The sequence below is a fragment of the Rousettus aegyptiacus genome, unplaced genomic scaffold, assembly GCF_014176215.1.
Source record: "Rousettus aegyptiacus isolate mRouAeg1 unplaced genomic scaffold, mRouAeg1.p scaffold_m13_p_14, whole genome shotgun sequence".
In the NCBI taxonomy this organism is placed as follows: Eukaryota; Metazoa; Chordata; class Mammalia; order Chiroptera; family Pteropodidae; genus Rousettus; species Rousettus aegyptiacus.
In genome coordinates this window covers 47,436,966-47,461,819 of record NW_023416289.1, presented here as the reverse complement: position 1 = coordinate 47,461,819, position 24,854 = coordinate 47,436,966, and the positions used below count along the sequence as shown (strand labels likewise).

Here is a 24,854-nt window from a genome sequence, read left to right as displayed (position 1 = left end):
CGCCGGCAGATTCTACGCGCCCTGACGCGGCCTCTGCGCTCCCGCCTCAGGGCCGCGCGGGTCCGGCGGCCCGGAATGGCTCCGAGTTAAACGTACGAGCCGCGGAGCGAAGGCCGCCAGCGACAAGGCGCTGTCCTGCGACCTGCAGGCCCCGGAGTCGCGGCCCGAGCCGACGCCCCCGGGGGAGGGCCCGAGCCCGGGGGCAGTCTCCAGCCCTGAGCCCGCCTCTTTGTGCCATGCGCTCCTGGCGACTTCCTGGGGGCTCCGTGCGGCGCGTGGTGGGGCCAGACGGGAGTGAGGGGGCGACTGGAGTCCGCCAGCTTGGGCCGAGTGCCCCAGAGGCCTCGGTGTCTCAGGGCGACCGTCCCCGTCCCCAAATCTGCGCTCTTTAGGGAAGGAGAGAGAGGACGACAGACATACATGTCATTTATTAGATATGTTATGTCTCCCCGTAGGTACATACCTATTGCAGGATGAGTTTGTGTTTCCTCTTTGTTCCACGAAGTGTACTTTTTGTTTTTCCGGACACGGGAATATTTGCTCTTCCTGTGAAAGTGAAAATCAGGGCAGACCAAAGAGAGAAAAGGCAGCCCTGCCATTAATGAAGCTCGGAGAGGAGAGAGATCAAGCCAGCTGCAAAATGAATAGGAAACATTCTTTTCCCCCAGCTCATGCAGCAGTTAGAAAATGCCGTGAAGGGTTTGGCTTTGAGAAACGACCGGTTTCTTAGCAAGGACGTGCTCCAGACCCTCTGTGCTGTTTTTATTTTAGGGCTGGGGATACCCAATTGCTAAAATTACCCTCTCTTCACGGTGGCTCTCAATCTCCAGTTAATCTTTGCTTCTACTAATCTCACTTCAGAAACAACAACCATCCCAGAAGTGTTCCCCTGCACCACCAATCCTTCAGTTGGTACTCAACTCTGCAGAAGAGCTTTTCTCTCCTCCATCGCATACCAGCCATTCCTGTGGAATTCCTTCCCTTTCTTGAGTAAATAAATCTGACTATACAGGCTTGTTGCGTGTAGAGTTTTTAACAAAGAGGTCTGTTAACAAGGGAAGGGGTTATTAGTGGAAGGGAAACAAAGATATTTGTACAAATTCGAAAAGAAGTTCAAAGTTTTTGGCAACATGATTTTGTTTCAGGCCACATATTTACATGATTTTAAGAGAGGCAGTTTTTTTGTAGTGGCAATAACATGGCTTATGGAACTAGTTTACCAGGGTTCCAAGGCCTAAACCTGCCTTGGAGTGAACTTGGGGCATTTTATTTTATCTCTGTGCCGCAGTTTGCTCATATGTAAAAACAAGGTGATGATAGAGCCCACTGTATAGGATTGCTATAAATAGATGTAAAGTCCTCAGATAATGCTTGACACGATGTTCAGTAAATTTTGTTACTATTATGTTGTGATTCCATATTTTGCTCATCCAGATCCGAAAATCGTGAGGATTTTGCCACATCTATTTTATCCATCCACATACCCCGCTTTTGTAAATTGTTAATCGGAGAATTGCCTATTGACATGAGGCTTTGAAACTTATCAGTTAGCATTTCAAGAAAGAGCAGGGCTGAGAAGCTCAATTTTTTTTATGGAAAAATAAATTTATTTAATAATTATGAAAAAAGTATATAGTATTCTTTATCTTCAAAGACATAGCCGCCTTTCATTAAATGTCTTATTTGCTGCTTTAAGTGCTTTTATATGTAATGTCTTATTTACATCCTTTGATGTAGGATTTCTAGTTATCACCATTTTATACAGGAGGAAACTAAGGCTAAAAAATTGAGTAACATGTCCAAGATCACACAGTACGTTTCAGAGCTGAGATTTATATCCTGGAAATCTGGCAGCAAGCCTATATTCGTCATCACAACAGTATACCAAGTCTTATCACTACATATACTTAAAATCCTTCCTGCCTTAGTAATTCATCGTGATGGAGAGAGGAGATATTAATCCAAGGACAGCAAGCACTGTTGAGTTATGTCCAGATTGTACTGAAGCTATGGGGTCTCTGTGGTGGGAAATGGGTTTCATACAGTAAGATGTATGCCTTACAGTTTTCATTTTAGTGATGATGTGTGCAAGATGAGACTAGGAAGACAAGAAGATCCAGCAGCTTTTGGAGTGCTTCACAGGCATCTTAGCCCAAAGGATTGGTTCAGAAGTAAAATAAACCCCTTTGTTGGGAAGAGGAGGCAGCAGTGAGACTGCCATCAGTACCGAAAGTATATCAGGGACTTTCTGCCATTCTTTTCTACATAGGACTCCAACACACACAGGCAAATTAAATCATAGAGTTGCTTCATGGATTGGAAGCCGAAATTAAAATGTCACTCAGGAAAAATAGCTGTTTTTAAAGTATCCTTGGCTTTTTTTCTTAGTTCAACAGGAGACTCAAAATCTTGATGTGTGTAGTCTTCGGGGTATTCATATACTTTAGGTTTACACTATATTTATATCCCTGGCTGTCACTATAAACATTTTAACTGGTCCTTCTAGGCATACATGTGATTTTTTTTTCTGTCAACTATGTTTTATGGTTTTTTTTTAAACAGCTTCACTCATTTCATCAAAATTGGCAGCATCATAACTTTTTAATATTTGCATGGTTTTCAATTGTTTAATCATTTCTCCAATTAGATTCTTTTCAGCTTTAGCCCATTATAAACCATATCGGTTAGCATACCGCTGCAAACATCTTTATATACACATACAAATAGTTCCTTTAGTCCCAGCAGTGGAGTTTCTGTTTTGCAGGGATTTTGGGGTTACAGGGTTTAAATGATGCTTCACAAGTTCTAAATTTGGACTGACCTAGTGTCTATTTCCCCGTGTCCTTGCTAACATGGGGCATCACTGTTCTTTTAGATCTCCCAATTCAGTCACTGTAAAAAGATTGTTTTTGGTTGCTTTAACAAGCGTCCCCTTAATCTGTAGTTAAGGTTAGTATCTTTTGAAAGGTTATTTCTATTTTTTAGTGAGTCGCCCTTGCTCAGGTTTCCCTCAGTGAAGTAGAAACCCTTGCTTTCATAGGCAAAAACCAAAGTCGAAAGATGGCTTTTTAGTTAGAAAATTGGGATTCAAAACAAAACAAAGCTCTGTCACTTAATAACTGTGAATCTGGGCAAAAGATATGACCCTCGAGCATCAGTTTCCTGAGCTGTTGAAAAGAGAGAAGAACTCCATTTCAGCACAGTGCGGAGGATCAGTGAGTGGTGTGTATAAAGCCTCCATCACATCCGAGTTCTCAGTATATGTTTGTTGTTGACTACCTGTGGTGGTCATGAGGCTCCTTCTCCCCAGCTCCAGTTCTGAAGGAGGGGGTGTGGCACAAGACGTCCAGGTATGAGAGGTTCTGATTGGGAAACGGGTGGGGAGTTGTCTCGACCCCGGAAAGGCTGGTGCAGCTTTACAGTGGCAGGAGCTGCTAGGCTCAGTCTGTGTGGTTTTCAGTCTTTGTGTCTAGGAAGTTCAGGCAGAATCCTGGGGCCTCCAAAGAAGTACTATTTGGTTGGTGTGGCCCTTTCTCAGCCCCGAAAAGTTGTACCATAGAAAGGAAGAACTGCCTGGTACAAGTCTGAATAATTTAATACTAGACCACATTGCCAGCTGTGGAACTAGCCGGAGATCCTGCAGAAGTACCTGGTCTTCTGCAGCATGCCCATCATTGTATATTGGGTTTCTTCAGACTTCCTGAACTCTCAGGTTTGTGTGGGTGTGGGGTCAGTGTAGAGTTAATGGTGCGGAAGAGTTTGGAAGCAGGAATAGAAGAGAACAAAGCTTGTATTAGCATAAGTCATTTTGGGAGCTCTGAGGCAAGGTCTAGTTTCATGGCTACTTTTCCTTCCAGGTCTGGCTTATCTAATCTCCGCAGTTCTCCAACGGAAAGCTTGAGGAGGGCCAACCAGTTTGAAACGATGGCCCATGTAAGTTGGTGTTTCTTTCTCTTTTTTGAGATATTGTCAGTTTCTAGGTTATGTGTACATAGTCATTCCTTATTCTGAACTTTCCTGTTTAACAGAACTCCATCTAAGAACCTGCTCTAGTTCTCATTCCCATGAGGGTTGGGACAAATAGCCCGATATCCTCTCCATGTGCTCTTTCTCAAGAGCTATGAGAGAACAAAAGCTTGAGGAAAACACATGCATTCTCTGCAGAATGTTCCCTTTGTTAACACTTTCTGATAGAACAGCTTTTGATTTTAATCCTTAAATTTCAGAGAAAGTAGATTTCTCTGAATATAATGATTTTTAGTCTAGTTTTACATAGGAAAAATTGATGTTCCTAATACACAATTTGACATTTTAAAAAACGTTTTTTGAACTTTTTTTTTTGACACAGAATGTACGTAGAGGAAAGTGCACAAATTAGAAGTGTACAGCTGAATGAATTTTTATAAATTGAGTACATTTATGCTACCAGCACCTAGGTCCAGAAAGAGAATATTAACTAGCACTTGAGAGTCCTCTTTTTAGCCCCTTCCTACCTATGTGGTCCAAATGTAAGCCCTGTCCTGAGGTCAAATACTATAAATTAATATTCTCTATTTTTAGAACTTTATAAAGTGAAATTGGATAGTTCATTGCAATGGTTTTAAAAACAATGTGCAGCAAGAATCTCATTTTATTCCAAATATAATTGCTAGACTGTTAAAACTATCTGCAGGTATTTTGAAATGCATGCGGGCATCATGGTGCATGTGAGCCATTCCTGCCATTACATTCTCGTTGGAAATGCATTTCACTATGTAGCCCTTGTTTCATCTAGTATAAAATGAATTCCTAAAATGTTGGAAATGTTAAAAAAAAAAACTGTGGAGAAACAAAGCAAGTGAGAAAAGTGAGTTCAATAAAAAAGACAATGAAAATACTAAAGCCAAAGGTATGTGTGCACTGACTGATGTGTAATATAATTCTATACTGGGGGGAAATACGAAGTTAGTTGGAGGATTGGAATTGATATATAATGCGGTATAATTCTTTGATTCAAAATGATGAGAAAATAGGCACCTGGTCAATGATGTAGTGTTAGAATGTCTGATTTTCAGGAATAGATTATTGATATTAAGTGGAGTTTTGAACTTTCCTTGAAAGGTCGTGGTTTGGTGAAAGAATTTGATCCTATTTAACTACTGTAGGGAAAACTCCAGACTTCTCCACAGACCTCAGTTTCCCAAGCACCTAAGATGAGATTTAATGTTGGATGGTCTCAGTCTCTGTAAAGCTTTTAGGATTATGTGGATTAGATAGGGATGTGATAGGGCTTTGTATTTTAAGGCCTAACATTTTATTTATTGCCTTGGTATCTTTATCAGGGTCCAAAGGCCTAACCATGAATCCTCCTGCTCTCACCAGAGAAAACTGCCACCCAGCAGAAAAGACTTCCTACTAGCTAGTTCCCCTATAAGCCAGACCAGCTAAACTCCTAGTCCTTAATGTAATGGGTTTCACCCCCACTGCCTGCAGAATTTTGCAGACCAGCCAGTCATACCTCCCGTGGGAACCAGGGAACACCTCACCTTCTTTTTCCTACAAAGTCTGCCTCCCACAGACCCTGCTTGTTCAGTGTCTTCCTGAGGGCAACCCCTGTGCGGCGCTGCATGATGTGTAGTGTCCTCCACCCCTGGGCTGTGAGTATATGTAACTAATAAACTGCTGGCGATCTCATCTGTGTGATGTCGGGTTCCAGCCATCTCATGCTACTGAGGGTGGAGGGTCCCTCACTCTCCAGTGGATGAATAGAAGGCAGTCAGAACAGGACTGTAATAGAGTGACCAAGCACTCTCTCGGGGAAACCGTGAGAGACGAGTACCAGGAACAAGTGCACTGTGTAGTTGTACAGGTGTGCTGGTCCAGAGCCGGGTATCTCAGCCTTGAAACTGTTACTATTTCGAGCCAGAGAATCTTTTGCTGTGGAGGGCTATCCTCTGTGTTGCCAGATGTCCGAAGATATGCCTGGCCTCCACCAGTTAGACGCCTGCAACACTGGCACCCTCCTCCCCAAGTTGTGACAATTAGCATTGTCTTGAGACATTGCCATCTGTCTTTGGGGGAGTAAAATTAGTCTTCATCGAAAATCGCTGTTCCGGACTGATGTCTTCACGATTCAATAGCCCCTGACTCAGGAATGGAGAAAGGTGTTTATTCAGGGATGATGGTCGATAAAAGAGTAAGAAGGTCATCCAGATGTATAAGTAAGTATTAGATAACATAGACTGTGAGAGCTGAGGATGACTTTTGAGATTATATTGAAATAAAACATCTAAATAGAAAAAAAAGATTGAATTTATTTAAAATGTGGTCTATCGTGGAACAAATTTTAGAGAGTTTTCTAAAGAATTAGTCATAACAGAAAATATAACAAAATATGACTTTATGATGGACTTTAGTCTGTTTTCTTAGAGATTTTATAGTACATCCAGGATAAATTTTTATCAGTATTTTTTCATGTGCATTAAAGAAAAAAGATAGAAGACCTCAAATTTCTTAAGAATTTGTGGTGTCAACACAGCTTGAAGAAGGCTATGTGCTGTTTCGTTCAATTGGAATTTTTTTCGTTTATTATATTCATTTCCAGATATGTTTGGGTAAAAATTTTATCTGCAGCCTCAGGACTATTTAAGACATGTAGCACTGTGCTTTAGTGACACTAATTTTTTTTACCATTCCCTATGCATGTCGTAAGTTTTCAGCCCTACCCTCTTTGCTGACATGTGGCCCCCTCTGCAGTGCAATCCTCGATCGCCTTTCTTTCCATTTAAAAAATATTTCGTTTATTTTCACAAGAAATAAATTAAGGGTTTTTTTTTTCTTTTATTTTTAGGGTTCAGTGACATTCAGGGATGTGGCCATAGACTTCTCACAGGAAGAATGGGAATTCCTGGACTCAGCTCAGAGGGACTTATATAGGGATGTGATGTGGGAGAATTATAGCAACTTCATTTCACTAGGTAAGGCTATTTATCCCAAATTACATTGGCCTTCTCTACTGTCAATTTTAGGACAGTGTTTTGAGATACTAGATAAATTTTGTCTCTCTGTTCCAAAGGAATGGTTTAAGCTTTGTTAGGTTAGAAACAGGTCCCTCCGTTTAACAACGCCATCACTTCCATCCTGCTAGGTCCTTCGTACTTTTCAGGCTCTGTAATTTTCTCATTTCATTAATATCCAGGTTGCTTACAACAGAAGCATCATTCAAGAAACCAGATTTCACATTGTATTTGACCTCAGAAATGATGTAGGTGCTTAAGATGCCTTTCTAATCTACCTTCAAGGAGAGTTCTAGTTACAGGGGTTCTGAGTCTCTCAAAATTGGAGCCTATAGAAGTTACATAATATGCAATGGATCCACAAAGTGCACGTAAAACTCAGTTAAATGTTTAAATGTATCGTTTCCTAAAACAAATATTCAGTTCTACCTACTTTGTGGTTGAAAGTTAAAATTTAAGAACGTTTCCTTGTAGCATTGAATGGATATTCTAGAAAGGATATGAGAATGTCACAGGAAGCCTCATTCTCCTCTCAGTGAAATTATAAAAATAAAAGCTAATACCTCATAAACACATGTTATGTGTTTATATACATATATAACTATATATATTTGTTCTTAGGCCCTATTCTGTGCATTGTTCATTATTAATTAATCCTCACAACTCTGAGAAATATACTATTATTATCCTCATTTCAGATGAGAAAATTTAGGCACAATAGGTTAATAATTTGCCAGCATAACAGCAACAAAGGCAGCATTTGAACCCAGGCAGTCCAGATCCAGATTTTGTTTTCTCCACCACTACACAAGAGTGCCTCTTAATAGAGCATGTATAAGTTTAAATTATATTAAGGGCTTTTCTTGACTATCTGGTCCTCAGGTTGCCGTAATACGAGTGTTCTTCAACTCCCTTGCATTTTCTTGCTCTTAGGCTTTATAAAATACTATTTGGATCTGTAATTAATTATAAATCTAACCAAATCTGAATCTAAGGACTTTTGTGCTTTTAATTTCATGTCACATTTTTCTTTGAAGCAGGACCGTCCGTTTCTAAACCAGACGTGGTTACATTATTGGATGAAGGAAAGGAGCCCTGGATGGTTGTGAGAGAAGGGATAAGAAGACACTACCCTGGTGAGTGAGGGCTTAGCAGGCGTGGGGAAGTCCTCAAGGTCGTAGCTAAACTGGTTAGGGTAAAGGCACACCCTTTAGATGTCATTGGGGATGTCTCTTCAAAAGCCCATTGCCTGTGGAGGAAAGGCCTGAGACTTTGGATGTAAATTAAAATCTTTTAAGCCTGGATTAGCAAAAGAACTTCCTGTTGACCTTGGTGACAGCTCTCTGTTTCTCATGTCTCATATTTTCTCTCCCACTTCAAGGGAGGAGCTGTTCTCAGTAGAAGGAAAAAAATGATAAATATAAAAACTGAAATCAACAGAAGAGAAAAATAAAAGAAGTAGAGAAAATTAATAAAGCCAAGAGTTAATTTCTTGAAAAGATCAGCAGAGTTGGTAAACATCTAACTTGACTAATCAAGAGGAAAAGACAACTTAAATTACCGTCAGGATTGGAAGAGGGGTTTTCAGTTCAGTCCCTATAACCATTAAAAGAATAATAAGAGAAGGCTGCGAGTAACTTTATGCTTGTAAATTTGACAAATTTAAAAATTCCTTGAAAAATACAACTTACCAGAACTGACACAAAATAAGAAAGTATGAATTAACCTTATATCTATTAAAGAAATTGAATTTATTACCAGAAATCTTTCCACAAAGTAAACATCAGGCCCAGATGATTTCATTGGTGTATTCCATTTAATATTTAAGGAAGAAGTAAGAGCAGTGTTACACACATTTCTGTAGAAAAGGAAAGAACATTTTCCAACTCATTTTATGAGACCGTGTAACCTTTATACCGCGATCTGACAAAGATACTAAAACAAACAAACTCCCAAACCACAGACTCATAATTTATGAACATAGACATACAAATTTTGACAAAATATTTGCAAACCAAATTCAATATATGCAAATGATGATCAAGTAGGGTTTATTCCAGTAATGCAAGCTTGGTTTAACATTAAAAAAATAATCAGTGTAATTCTCTCTCCATCTTTTAAGGCCACCAATACTATCTAATTACTACTCCATCCTTATGATTTTATTTAACTTAAATTACATCTTTCTAGCGTCGGTTTTTTTTTTTATTTATGTCTTTCATTACCTAATAATGTATTCGTTAATTTATTCAGCAAATACTTCAGTGTCCAGTTTGAATTAGGTACTGTGCTGTAGGCACCAGTGGAACAATTGTGAACAAGAATGATAAGTCCCAGAAGTCATGTTGCTTATATTTTAATAGGATTAAGGACACTGAGTAAATAAGTAAATAGAGAAATAATATTAGGGAGTGACAAGTATTATTAAGGAAAATGAGAATATAATAGTATAATGTTATATGTCAGTTAATATGTTAACATAAAATGTATTATATGTCAACAACCTGCAATTTAAAAGAAGGCTCATTAAAACAACATTAAATCAGCAACGTTTACATTGACGTGAAATTGAAAATTCATTGTTGCAATAAAGATACTGAGCTTCATCAAAAAAAAAAAAAGACAAGGAAACAAATTGGCAGGTATAAATGGGTTTGTTTTCGGGTGGTCAGGGCCTTTTGAGGACGTGATGTTAGAGTGGAGACAGGCAAAAAGAGTTCAGGCCATGAGAATATCTAAAGCAAGAGCAGCCCTGATAGAACAGCAAAGGCAGAGGCCTTGGGTGGAGGCAGAAGTTTGTATGTTGAGGAATAGCAAGAAGGCCAGGATGATTAGGATGGTTATTCCAAAGGTAAGTGAAAAACAGAATAATGAGATGAAGTCAGAAAGCTGGGCAAGGGCTTAGCTGACGGTTTGCACGTTATAGGGGAAGGTGTGTGACTTTAAATGCGATAGACAGCTATTGGAGATTTTTGAGAAGAGAAGTGACATGAGTTGATTTGCCTTGTTATTATCAGTCTGGAAAACGGATTGAGTAGGCACAAGAAGGGCAGTAGGAACACCAAGTAGGAGCCTGTTTCATTTGTGCCAGTGGAAGATGATGGTGGTTTTGAGTAGGATGATGGTGATTGGAGGTAGGAAGGTGTCAGCATTGTGCCAGAGGCACAAGGAACAGCTCACTTTTTGCCGGATTTCTTAATCTCACCTGGGGCCAGAGGGCCCTTCCTCATCAGCGTTTGCTTTTATGACTTAGTTTTTTTTTTTTCTTTCTTTCCAGGTCTCTCTTTGGTTTATTCTTTTTTTCTTGGGGGTGGAGGTGGAGGTGGGGTTTGTTCTGTATTAAGTTCCACAAGCAAGGCTCATAGTTCCTAACAAAATTTACATGCTAATTTACTTTATTCAAATACACAGGCACACACATGTTTAAGTTTAGAATAACAACAATATTGTTACCACCAGTATGTTTACTGAAAATTTTAAATACTTTTGTTCAGGTTTTTTTTTTTTTTTTTTTATCAATATGCTATTTTAATTATTGAAGGTTTTTTTTGGTATGCTTTTAATAACTCTTGGGGTATTCCCTTTTCATTTCTCCAGTTTTTTAAAAATTATTCTTGGTTGTTTATTTTTCCATATGGATTTCTGAATCATGTCTAATTCTACAGCAAATAAATCCATTGGTATTTTTTATTTAGATGGCATTATTTTTGTTCTACCTCTCTGTTTGTATAATATGCATCTGTTGGATCTTAAGTAAGATTGCATTTCTGAGGGGCATTAAAGAAAACAATTAGACTAGCATATTCTGATAAAAGACTAATTTTGTAGTTCTAGAGGAAAATAAATTATGTTCTTCCTCCTCCATGAGTAGAATTTTCCACTGAGAGACAGAATCCTAGAATATCGATTAAAAAAAAGTGTAAGCCAGCTTATGGTTACCCTTCTTATGCATTTGGGATTTCTCAGGGAGGAACCACATCATGGTTTTTCCTATGAAAGTTGGTTAACCCAAAGCAGGGCACTTCCTCTGGTGTAGGGGGAGTGTCTCAAAATATTGCAGTGCAGGTGAAATCATATCCTAATCTCTTTGGTTGTCCTGCTGAGATGTCCTCCAGACCTTTCTGTATTATGAGGTCACCTGGTGTTATCCTAGTAAATAGACTGGATAGTCTCTTGAAAGCTGACCTGGATTTAGGGCATCAGCTACTCAGTCTTATCAGTGGCAGCTGGGTACATTTGTGACTAGAAAGTCTCAAACAAAAATTGCCCTAATTGTTTAAAACACACACTTAAAAAGCCATTTTTACAAATATATTTAAAACGTAGTGCTGCTTCCATAATTCAAATCACTCTAGTATTATTACATTGCATCACGTAACCTGCAGGCTTTTTCTGGTCTAGGTGATAATCTGGTGACTAAAGAAAGCTATTACAAATTAATACAGGCAGAGAGAAAAACTGCATTATTAAATATTTCTGAACCAGAAAAAAGAAGTAAAATATGGGTGACTCGGGAAAAGACACTTCACTGTTTTTTTGTAAATATACTTCATGTTTAAAGCAGTTTTAGGTTCACAGCAAAATTGAGCAGAAGGTACAGAGAATTTCCACATACTCCCTGAGGATTGGATTATTTTTAATTTGTGGGAAGCAACATCTTGTGTGTTTACATTTTTCACTTTTTCAGGTAGTTTATTGATAAATATATATTCTGCATACATCAAAATTCACTCCAGTTTAGTGTCCAGTTTTAGGAATTTTAACAAATGCACACACTTGTGTAACTAGCACCACAGTCAAGTTTTAGAACAGTTCTGAAGCTTCCCTATGTGTCCAGTGTTTCCTCACTAAGTTAAAGGTAGTTTTTGGGCTAAGAAATATGTTTTTTATCATGTTAAGAATGAGTGATTTTTTAAAAATAAGGAATGAGTGCTGAATTAAGATGTCTTTCTATTGTCTGTGGAAATAATCACATGAATTTTACCCTTAGAGTAATGAGTATAATGAATTATTTTGGTAGATTTTTCTAATATTAAAGTGCCTTTGCTTTCTTAGAATAAGCCACATTTAGTTATGATATATTTTCTTTCCATATGCTCAAGGAGTTTTTGCATGAATTTTCATAAGTGATATGGACATATAATTTTCCTTTACTATGTTTGTTTTTACTTGAGGTATAATTGTTCCTTTACTGAACTTTTATTCCTTTTTAAACTCATTTAAAAATAACTTGGAATTTTTTCTTTTATTAAATGTTCTGGGTCACTTTAAATTTGATTGGACTATGTGCTTTCTAAAGTTTTAATAATCTTCAAAATAATTTTTGAAGTAGATTTTTGACTACTTTCTCTACATTTTCTTAGAAAATTACCCTTTATTGACATAGTAGTTTCTTAGGATTTTCAAAATGCCGTTTTAGTAATTACTTGTTAGTGTCAAGAACTGAAGGAGCTGCAGTTTTACCTTACGTGCAAGCTTAACAAGTTAGCCTGCCACAGTGTCATGGATACCGGCAGAAGCCGCAAGACTCCTAAGCCAAAAACAGGATTCTGTTGCTCACAGCACAAGAGGCAGTGTGAGCATCAGCATATTTACTTCATTTCTTTGCACCCACGTTCCATGGGGATGACATGGATGGGTGTAGATAGAAACCTGAACGGGCTGTGAGCTTTGTTACAGGAGAGGAACCCTGAGCCTCTTTCGAGAACCCGAGCTTTTCTTTGAGGGAGATAGTAACCTTTATTTTGTGAACAGTTAGCAAACCTGCCTTTTGATCCAGGGAGAGATACTCATTCTCCCTTCCTAGGCTGTTTATTATACACACATTCTTGAAAAGATAGCTCAGAACAAAGGTCGTCAAAAGATGTGCAAAAATGTAAGACCCCTCATTAGTTGTCTCTGAGTGCATAATTGCTGTTCTTTATTTTGTTTGAATACTTTCCTTTTTATCTTTGTTATCTTAGCTAATGGCTAATATTATTTCATTAATTTTTTAAAAACAACCTGGGTTTTTTAAATTTGTGGATTAATTTTTTTTCTGTTATCTAATTAAATTCTTCTTTTATTTTCATTTTTTCCCTTTTTCTAGGTTACTCAGTATATTTTGTTGCATTTCTAACTTTCGAGTGGAGTACTCATATATTTTCATTTCTATTACACTAAGAATTTAAAGGTATCAATGAATTTTCTAAGATCTGTAGCTCTATTTCATATTCTTGAAATGTGGTGTTTTCAATACTTTCTAGAAATTCTACAGCTTCAGTAGAGAGTTTTAAAAATTTGAAGTGAAGATGTCTCTTAGTTTTATGGTGTTATTATTTCCCATTCTTTGACACTTTTATGCATTTATACATTGAACTTGCAGAAAAAAAAATTTCCATCTCTTCTGTCCCATCTCCTTCCATCTCTTTGCTTACCTCATTCCACATTTCAATTTTCTTCATGTAAGTCCCCCAGCTGAATTACTATCTTAGAGCCCATATCCAACGTAGCTTTTATTTTACTCTCTTGCAATCAAATGATTCGAAACCCCCTTCCATATTTGAGTTATTCCGATATTTACTGTTGCATTTGGCTCCGTACTTCATAAGCCTGTCAATATTAGCATGACTGAAAAATATTTGAGATTTTCTGGCAAATACAAAAGTTCCTTTGACTATGCAGAGTGGAAAGGAGTACCTAGGACAGATATGATGGAACAAAGTTTGAGTAAATGTAGCATTGATAAGTAATCGTATAAACTCTACTGGAGATGTCAGTACAGTACAGTGTCAGAGGTTAGATAGATGCACATATTAATGATTACATCAAAATGGGAGTTAAATGAGTAACATCTATGGTGTATATGGGGTTCATTAATGGTAAATGAATTTAGAGAGTGTTTCTGCTACTGGGAAACTTAACAGAATAACAAATGGGAAAATTAATAAATTCATTATTCCCAAATTGGGGAGGGTGATACAAAGAAGAGCAATAGATTGCTGGGATAGAGCATAAAGTGCATAGACTTAAATATGATCAGCAGGACTAGCCTTTATGAAGATGTGATTTAAAAAAAATAAATTTATTTAAATTAGTTTCAAGTATACAGTACATTGGTTAGACATCTATATTGTTCATAAAACGATTTCCCCAATTGCTCCCTGCCTCGGCCCTCAATTAGTCATCATATTAATGCTTACTGCATTCCCTATGGTGTGCTCCCCATCCTCGTGCCCAACTACCAACTACTAATTTGTACGAAGATGTGATTTTGGATTTGAGATCTGAGGGATGAAAAGAAGCCAACCATGTCAAGTCAGAGGATTTCTCAAAGAAGGAGCAACCTGTTAACAGTCCTATTCAATGGGAACAGTTGTAGCGCACTTAGTGTATGTAGTGCTGAAAAGAGGCCTCTGTGGCATGAATAGAGAGTAAATGGGAGAGGAGCTGATAACTTGAAGCCTTATTATCCCTGCTCAGGTATTTATACTTTATTTTAATTGTGAAGAGAACTCACTGAAAATATTTTAAGTAGAGAGACTTAACATTGATCAGCCTCAGAATTATTCGTCGGAGAATATATTAAGAACAAAATTAAAACCCTAGTCTTGTAGCTTTTGTTTCAGTCAGTTAAAAATACTTCTGGATAGTTTTAACAACTCTTCAGGGGATTCTTATCCACATTTACATCAGGCCTCCATCGCTATAACTTGTTTCCCCAATCACCAGGCTCGCCTCCTTCCTTGGACTTTCCTTTATTCTGTTTCCTTTTCCTTTTTTTGAAGTGTTCGAGACTAAAATCTGTTCCATAATATAATTAATAATCCATAATACAAATTAGCCTAATAGTAATACAAAATAGGGAATGATAGATACCAGTATCGTGGAAGTTAGTTGGTTCACTACTAGCTACAGAAATGCCAGTTTTTGTACTTGAATGAAGCCAGAGTAGTAGTGGGTTTAAAGCATTCAACAGTAAAGGCAAAAACCTTCAGTTTGATGCTTTGTTAGGAGGCCTTCCTCCCCTACATTAGGAAATAAATGCCCGCACCCAGGGATCCCCCACAGAGATGTATACAGTCAACCTTGCATGGCTCCTGGTGAAAGACGCATAGCACTTCACCCGATTCCCACTTTAGTGGTACCCCCACTGGCTCAGGGCTTTATTTTCATGTGCAGTGTTTCAGCGCCTGAAATCCAGCATTTCTACTTCATTTTTGTGCCTTTAATATCCACGAAGTGGCCTTCAGCCAGAGTTAAGGTGCCTTTTGGGTTCCCTTGAGATACCAATTACTATATTTGTTAGTGCTCTGCTAATGAAGTTGCATAGATTTGAGTGGTCTTCTCCAGCCCTATTTTCTTCATAAATCCTAATTTTCAGTGTGTAATTTTGCAGAAGATAGATTTTTTGTTTTGTTTTGTTTTAGTTAAGCATATGTGGTATTGTAGCAGAAATGCTCGTGTTCTAGAGATATCTGATTCATTCACTCGTAGTAGGCATTCTTTTCAATGCCTTTTATTTCTCTTTAGAAGTTTTCTTTTTTCTGGAACAGGAAAATGGCATGTGTTTGCTTTCTTTTTTCTTTCAGATTTGGAGTCCAGATACAGGATCAATACTTTCTCTCCAGAAAAGGATATTTATGAAATATATTCATTCCAGTGGGAGGTAATGGAAAGAATTAAAAGCTATAGCTTTCAGGACTCCATTTTTACAAATGATTGGCAATGCAAAAGCAAGATTGAGGAGCCAAAGGAACCACAAGAGGGATATTTTGGGCCAGTGAAAATTACTTCTGAAAAAATGACCTCTTACAAAAAGCATAATTTTCTTGCTGAATATCAGAGAATTCATAATGGAGAAAAGTTATACGAATGTAAGGAATGTAGGAAGACCTTCATTCGCCGCTCTACACTTAGTCAGCACCTGAGAATTCACACTGGTGAGAAACCTTATAAATGTAAGGAATGTGGGCAGGCTTTTAGACAGCGCGCACACCTTATTCGACATCACAAACTTCATACTGGTGAGAAACCCTATGAGTGTAAGGAATGTGGGAAGGCTTTTACAGTGCTCCAGGAGCTTACTCAACATCAGAGACTTCATACTGGAGAGAAGCCCTATGAATGTAAGGAATGTGGGAAGGCCTTTCGAGTACATCAGCAACTTGCTCGCCATCAGAGAATTCACACTGGTGAGAAACCCTACGAATGTAAGGCGTGTGGGAAAACCTTTAGGCAATGTACACACCTTACTCGACATCAGAGACTTCATACTGCTGAAAAACTCTATGAATGTAAGGAATGTGGGAAAGCCTTTGTATGTAGTCCAGATCTTAGGGTACATCAGAAAATTCATTTTGGTGAGAAGCCCTATGAATGTAAGGAGTGTGGAAAGGCTTTTAGAATATGCCAGCAACTTACTGTCCACCAGAGTATTCACACTGGTGAGAAACCCTATGAATGTAAGGAATGTGGGAAGGCCTTTAGGTTAAGACAACAACTTGTTCGCCATCAGAGAATTCATACACGTGAGAAGCCCTACGAATGCATGGAGTGTTGGAAGACCTTCAGTAGTTACTCACAACTTATTTCACATCAGAGCATTCATATTGGCGAGAGACCTTATGAATGTGAAGAATGTGGGAAGGCCTTCAGACTCCTCTCACAACTGACTCAGCATCAGAGCATTCACACCGGTGAGAAGCCTTACGAATGTAAGGAATGTAGAAAGCCTTTTAGACTCCTTTCACAGCTGACTCAACATCAGAGTATTCATACTGGCGAGAAACCTTACGGATGTAAGGAATGCGGTAAGGCTTTTAGACTTTATTCATTTCTTACTCAACACCAGAGAATTCACACAGGTGAGAAACCCTACAAATGTAAGGAATGTAAGAAGGCCTTTAGACAGCATTCACACCTTACTCAACATCAGAAAATTCATAATGGAATTTAATACAAGAAAGCTTTCAAATTTATATGTTACAGAATATCAGACAATTAAGTTTTGAGAAAATTTGTTTCATGCTCATATCTAGGCATAAGAAATTGTTACAGAAAAAAACATTGCTCTGAAAGCCATCCTTCACCATTCAAACATTGTTTATCTTAAGCAAATTTATGTGAGAGAATAATAATGAATGTAGGAAAATTCTTAACTTTATCATTTCCATTTCACTCTTGCCAGTGTGTTACTAGACAAGGTACTTAAACTTCTGTGCCTCATTTTGCTCACTTGTAAAATGGCGATAATAATACCCGTGTATGTTATTTATTGGTCTGTAATACATTATCAGAACTTAATAGCTTAAAATAATACGTGCTTATTATCTTGCAATTTCAATAGGTCAGGAGTCTTGGCATAATTTAGTTGGGTTTTCTGCTTCAGGGTCTCAAGGCTAAAATTAAGGTTTTAGCTGGAGTTGAGTCTCAACTAAAGTCTCTGCCAGGGAAGGGACCCACTTCCAACCTCACGTGGCTTTTGGCTGCATTTTCTTGAGGACTGTTGCACTGAGGTCCTCGGTTTCTAACTGACTTTGGGCTGAAGGTTGACCTTCAGTTCCTTGCCACATGGGCCTCTTCAGCATGGCTGCTTACTTCATCAAAGCATGCAAACCAAGAAGGCAGTAAGAGTCTGCCAGCATCACAGAAGTTATAATCTTGCGTAGTCTAATCACTGAAGTGATATTTCATCACTTTTGCTGTCTTCTACTGTCTAGAAGCCAATTACTAGGTTGCCCCACACTCAAAGGAAGAGTATTACACAAGAGTGTGAATACCAGGAGGCTGGGACCACTGGGGCCAATTCAGAGTCAACCTGCCTCACTGTAATAGAATTGTAAGGATTAAGTAGTTGACAACTTGGAAAAGTAGCCACATAGCATGTTTTTTGTAAATATGTGTAATCGTTGTCATCATTAGTATCAGTGAAGTCATACGAAAGGGATGTTTTGTAGACGGTCAATGTAGAAAAGCCTCCCATCGGGCTGCTCAGCACTTAGTGAATTTAAGATAATTTATTCTGGATAAAATCTAGGAGGTCGTATCGAACGTGAGAAGTTCTCCGTCATGTAAACTGCATCAGAAATTTCATGCTGAAAACCTTATGAATTTCATGAATATGAGGTTAAGAGTACAAATGTTTAAGAATCAAAGAGAAACGTGACATTATTTTCCGATAATAAAGTACCAAAAGTAAATGTTTTATAATCCCTATTGTCTGAGTACCATCCAAGATAAATTAGAAACTATCAAAGAGATGGCGAAAAGGCAACTAATCACTTGGAAATTTAATAATGTTGTGTGTGCATGTTCATGTGTGTGTATTTGTGTATAAAACTCTTGTATAAAAGAAAACATCATTCATTAAAGACTGTACTTTATCTTGCTCAAATTGCCCCATCAGTCAGTGGAAATTGGGTCTTTATGTGACCCCACTAGTAGTTACACAGTTTCTTGGTTGTGACTGTACAGTTTGGTCAACTATTGATGATGCTTGGGTACCAGCTTATTCTGATAAGTAAGTGGGAGAACCATTTATTTTGCTTTTCCCATGTGAACCAAGTTTTATGGCCATCAAAAGCTCATCAGAATGCCTTTTTAAAAATATAATGAGTAAACAGATTGATAGGATTAGAAAAATCACAATTTTCTAGTTTCCTAATGGAATAATGGGTCAAGAAAAATGATCTTCAATGGATATTAAAACTATTACGTGAAAGATTTTATAGTGAGATGTTACAGTGGATTTATCAAGCGGAACACTTCTGAGCCCTCTGATCAATTTTAACCTCTATAAAAGGAGACTGTTAGTATGTACCACCTGATATAATGCAGTATAACACACCACTACTTATAGAGCCTTATTGCCAGTATCATGAACTGAAGAAATGAAATATGTAAGTCCGATTCTTTGAACCAAGAATTTGGAGAATAGATGAACAAAGCAAATGGCACCAGAAGGAAGCAGCCAAGCAGATCCAGATGTGTAAAATTTTACAAAACAACATGCTTTCCCCGACCAAGTGGCGTGAAAAAGAAAAGAAAGGCACTGTTAACAGATTAAAAGAGACGTAAGAGGCATATCAACTAAATTCAACGTGTGGGCATTACCTAGTTTGAACAAAATGTAAAAAGACATTTTGGAGACGATGGAGGAAAGGTGGACTTGCACTGAGTATTAGATGATGTTTAGAAATAATAATTTTGTTAGGGATGATAATATCAATGTGATTATTAAGAAATAAGAGCTCCCGTGTGTTAGAGATACATGCTTACATGTTTGTGAAATGACAGACTATCCACATTTGAATTAAAAACCAAAGGAATTGGTGAACTGGAAAAGAAATTGGCAAAATGTTGATAATTATGGAAGTGGAGTGGTTTGTATGTACGTGGGGGTTCATTGTTCTAATATTTCTACTTTCCTGTGTGTTTGAAAGTTTCAATAAAATGTTTAAAATCAAAACTGAAATTATAGACTGCTTAGAAATTATTCGTAATGAGATGCCTGCATATCTAAACTTGTCACCCATCAACAAATTTTTGTTCAGTGGGAAGTGAGTGCCCTTTAACATGTTAAGGAAACTTCGTTTGTGGGCCCAGTCTTCGCCGTCTTTACTTATCCACAGCAAGCAACTCTGCGTCTGAACAAAGCTAAGTGTGATGCTTATCGATTTAAAGTAAATATATAGTCTTTGTTACATATAAGTATTTCAGTCCCTGTTTTATTTAATGCATGCTAGATTTTGTCGAAAGATGTCTCATCTGTTGAAGTGAAGGTTTTTCTCTTTTAATTTTTCGGTATAATGAATTATATAAATTTCTTGACAAATTCAGGTTCTACACGCACTCTTAGGTTCATTAATTCAGCAGTTCTGTGGAATCACTGTTGTGCCTGTCGGTGAAACATTCCTCCATTGGGACCCATTTGGCAGGGCCCAGGCTGCAGATGAACTGGGCTGTAGGTGACCCATCCCAGGAGGCCCTGGTCTGCACACTTGGTGGCTTTGGTCTGAGTCTGAGCACTACTCAGGGTGACACCCAGGGACAGTACAGCTAAAGAGCAGACTGGGCAGCTGCCAGGGCAAGTCCTGCTTGATGGGGGCACAGCGGCTCCTCCGTTGTAGTCACAGCCAGTTCTCGCAGCCAGGCAGCCTTACTCATCTGCAAACAGCAGCTTAGGCTCAACTACAACAGAGGGCACACGACCCATATAAGGGACATACCTGGAGCACACAGCTCAGGTGGCCAGGGAGACTGTGCCATTGGGCCCCACAGTACACCCACTACATAAGGCTACTCTCCTAAGACCAGGAGACATTGCAACTCTACCTAATAGAAACGAAACAGGGAGGCAGCCAAAATGGGGAGACAACGAAACACGTCCCAAATGAAAAAACAGAACAATGCTTCAGAAAAAGAACTAAACAAAATGGAGACAAGCAATCTACCAGATACAGAGTTCAAAACACTGGTTATAAGGATCCTCAGTGAACTTAGGGGAAGAGTAGATGAACTTAGAATTTTAACAAAGAGAAAACAAAAAAGAACCAGTCAGAAATGAAAATACAATAACTAAAATGAATAATACCCTATGGAGGACTCGTTGATTAGATGAAGTAGAGGATCGAATCAGCGATTTAGAAAATAAAGTAGCAGAAAACAATCAACATCAAATCTGTGGGCATAATCTATTATCTTTTGAATGCCCATGCTCCCCATCCCTGTGACCATCTGTCAACTACTAATTTGTACTTCTTTAACCCTTCACCCTATTCTCCCAGCCCCACAACCCCTCTCCCCGTCACCAAATTGTCTTCTATATGTGTGAATCTCTTTTTAATTAGTTCTTTTTGTTTTTTAGATTCCACATATAAGTGAAATCACATGGCATTTATCTTTCTCTGACTTATTTCACTCAGCATAATAACCTCTAGGTCCATCCACATCATTGCAAATGGTAGGATTTCATTTTTAACAGCTGAGTAATATTCCATTGTATAAATAAACCATGACTTCTTTGATTCAGAAAATTGGATAATTGTCTGTTGATGGGCATTTAGGTTGCTTCCATATCCAGACTGTTGTAAATTGTGCCACCATGAATGTTGGGGTGCATAGATCTTTACAAATTGTTTGTTTTCTTTGGATAAATACCCAGAAGTGCAATTGTTGGGTGAAAAAGTATGTCCATTTTTAATTTTCTGAGAAACCTCCAGATGGTTTTCAGAGCGGCTGTACCAATTGGCAATCACACAATGTATGAGGGTTCCCTTTTTTCTGCATCCTTGCCAACACTCATTCTTTGATTTATTGATGATCGCCATTCTGACAGGTGTGAGGTGATATCTCATTGTGGTTTTCATTTGCATTTCTTTGATGATTCTTAACCTTGAGCATCTTTTCATATGTCTATTTCCTCTTTGGAGAAGTATCTGTTCAGGTCTTCTGCCCATTTTTTAATTGCATTGTTTATTTCATTGTTGTCGTTGAGTTGTATGAGTTCTTTAAATATTTTGGACATTAACCTCTTATCAGATGTATCATTAGTGAATATCTTCTCCCAATCAGTCGGTTGTCTTTTTGTCGATGGTTTCCTTTGCTGTGCAAAAACTTTTTAGTTTGATATAATCTCATTTATTTTTCCTTTTGTTTCCTGGTTTTTATTATATCCTTTTTTATGGTTTTTCTTTTTTGAAGTTCTGGGTTCTTTTATTCTACTCCAAAGTTCATTGAACATCCTTATAACCAGTGTTTTGAATCCTGTATCAGGTAGATTGCTTGTCTCCATTTTGTTTAGTTCTTTTTCTAGAGATTTGTTCTAGTTTTTCATTTTGGATGTTTGTTGCTTCATTTTGGCTGACTTACTACATTTGTTTCTGTGTATTAGGTAATCTTCTATGTCTGCCTGCCTTGACCGAGTATGTAGAAAGTGTCCTATGCGACTCCATGACACAGACTTCCTGTTCGATTGGCTGGGTATTCCAGGTTGTCTCCTGTGTGGGTTATGTGTGCCTTCCTGTTAATAGTTGGGCCTTAGTTACTGTTGGCACATCAGAGGGTGGGTTTGACCCTCCAGCTGACTGGCTGTGATTACAAGCAGATGAGCTGTTGCGTGGGGTGACCTCATGGAGCAAGAGTCACTTTAGTAGGGCTCTGGTGCCAGTTGAGGCCACCCTAAAGATGTCAGTTGGGGTGGTGGGCAGTGCTCTGGTACAGTTTGAATCTTGCCACCAGGTGTGTTGAATCTGGAGCCTCTTGGTAGGGACAGCTGTGCTACTTATACAGGACCAGAGCCCCTTAGTACATGCTACTAGTTGATCTGTGCTTGGTTCCCGATTGTGCCATACTTGGAGACACTTGAGAGAGGCTACGATGTGAATGAAGTTGGGTGCCACTCTTGTGAGCTTAGGACTCATAGTGCGCACTGTGGTGAGAGCTGAGGCCAGCTGCTACTATGTCCGGCTTCTTGCCACTTAGTTGGAATTATGTTATAGGCCGAGACTGGCTGCCACTCATGCTGGGTCATGTTAAAATGCAGGTTGAGACTGGACACCACTAATGCCATGCTCGAACCCGCTTGGCAGGAACTACGAGGTATGCCAAGTTTGGCCATTGCTCGTGTGTGGTTTCTATACCTTCGAAACAGTCTGTAGTGTGTGATGAGGGCAGCCACCACTTGTGAGGGATTTGTGGACTTTTGAAAAAAATCTGTAGCACAAACCAGGGCAGCCACCACTCACATGGGCTTTGTAGTCTTTTGAGCAGTGTGAGCCAAGGCAGGCTGCTCCTGTAGTGTCGCTGGGACAGGCTCAGGCTGAGCAAGTGAGTTGGGTGTGGTAGTGTCAAGATTGCAAGGGTGGGGCAAACAGTGTTAGCCAGGTCAATGACACAGTCATGGCGCCTGTCTGCACGGGGCTGGCTGAGTGGAAAGAGTTTAACAAAGGAAATGCCTGCTAGCACTTCCAAGCCCAGAAAGTTGCCCCAGCTTCTGCCCCTCCAGCCCTCAACTGGTTAGTCAATTTAGTTCCTCCCTATATGTCCGTGGTGCTTTTTGAGCTGCACCTCCTGCACTGGAAGTTAGAGCAAGTGAGTCTGTGCACTAGCCCTTTAAGATTAGCACGTTTTGGTCTCCAAAAGCCCTTTTATCTCTCTGGAATACAATCCCCACTAATTTTCACAGAGATTCCTCTTCCTGGCATCAGTGCCCTGGGTCGGGGAGCACAGTGTGGGGCTGGGACCCCTCACTACTTATGGGTGACCACAGCTGAGACATCCCTCCCATTTATCAATCCCCACACCACAGGTGTGGGACCTGCCTGGTCTGCTTCTCTGACTCTCCTGTTTGTCTTGATGTGGCTTCTTTTTTATATCCTTAGTAGCAGAAATTTTATTCAGCTAATCTTAAGGTGATCTGCAATGGTTTCTCTATATAATTTAGTTTTAATTTTGATTTGCTCATGGGAGGAAGCAATCTCAGCATTTGCTTATCTCTCATCTTGACCAGAAAATAGCAGTTCTTAAAAAATGGTCTGAGAAACATAGGCATCCCTTAGATCAAAATAATTTTCACAATAATTCCAAGACTTTATTTTTTTTTGACTCTCATTCTCTTATGTGTACAGTGAAATTTTCCAGTCTACATGACATGTGACATTGCCCAAAACTGAATGCAGAAGCAAATGAGAACCCATCTGTCTGCCACGAAACCTCTAAAGGTATTTGCAAAAGTGTATTACGATGCCACTCTTCTCCTTATGTATTTTTGTTTGTGATAATGATTTTTTCATAAAATGTTATTTGTGTTAACATGTAATGAATTCATTAGTTTTTAACAAATTAACAATATTTTTTAAAATTTCAGTTTGAGAATTATTGTTGCAGAACAGTACACTAACTTGGAATAGAGAATCTGACATGGAAATTATGCTGAGGTTTATTAGGAAAAGCTGCTTGGAATATCACCTGTAAGGAAATGAGGGACGCTGAATTGAGTGGAAGTCGAAGGCAAATTGTGATGCACTTGCAATGCATTGGGGACCCCTAGAACTGAGATAGCTCTTCGGAACTGTTCTAAATGGAGGGAAAGGAGGCCAGGATGCCCTCATAGAGGCCATGTGACTTTGCACGATGCAGCTCCCTTCATCCAAGGGAAATTCCCAAGAGGAACTTGTGAGTTGCTGGCAGTCAGTATTCTCATCAGTTGACAGCACAAATGCCTCAGTCCTAAGAGGAAAATCTTGAGAACTCTGAGGCATAGGTTACACTCTAGAGTTCCTCAGGGATCAGACTGAAATCACACATGGCAGCCTATGGTCGACATCACACCCTTGACTTTTTTCTCTTTCCTGTATTACTTCCTCTGTGGCCTTTCACTCTTACTGGGAGGACTTAAGAAATCACTCACCAAGGAATCTCTAGTCTGCTTCTGGGAAATACAAGCCAAAAGAAAGTTCACAACAGATCTCAATTCCATCCTGCAGTCTTTACACCAAAATATTTCTCCCTAGTCTGCTTCATTTTTAGCAAATCATTGACCAACCAGACAACTGCTTTCCAAAAAATGTAGGCAGTATCCTTATCTCTCTCTTCCTCATCTTTCATATCAGCAAACTTCAAATAAAGTTTCAAAAATAGAACGAAAATTCTCTAGGCAGTTCATGTGTATTCAAAAAGGATTTACTGCAGTTTGGTTATTAACTTTTTCAGACGTTATCTCAGTCACTTATACCTTATTTCTACTCCTTAGGACAGGGGAAAAAATTAACTTACAGAGATCAGATCAGTAAAAGACCCTTCCTAGATTTGAGATTCAGGTTTACTCTCAGATACTCAATTAGCACAACCACTCGTAATGAGAGAGGACAAAAGAGGCAC

General features: G+C 38.8%; 1 protein-coding gene across 2 annotated transcripts; it reads left to right on the top strand.

Moving 5' to 3' along the window:
* Positions 1 to 19,449, top strand: LOC107500413 (zinc finger protein 14 homolog). 2 transcript variants are annotated; one of them, XM_016125599.2, is made up of 4 exons: positions 1 to 3,933; positions 6,830 to 6,956; positions 8,036 to 8,131; positions 15,566 to 19,449. In XM_016125599.2, the coding sequence occupies exons 1-4, from the start codon at positions 3,745 to 3,747 to the stop codon at positions 16,930 to 16,932; spliced, it is 1,779 nt and encodes a 592-aa protein (XP_015981085.2). In that variant the 5' UTR covers positions 1 to 3,744; the 3' UTR covers positions 16,933 to 19,449. The 2 variants fall into 2 exon arrangements, with proteins under 2 accessions (XP_015981085.2, XP_015981081.2); XM_016125595.2 differs by having other exon boundaries at positions 2 to 3,933; positions 8,033 to 8,131.
* Positions 19,450 to 24,854: the final 5,405 nt, after the last annotated feature.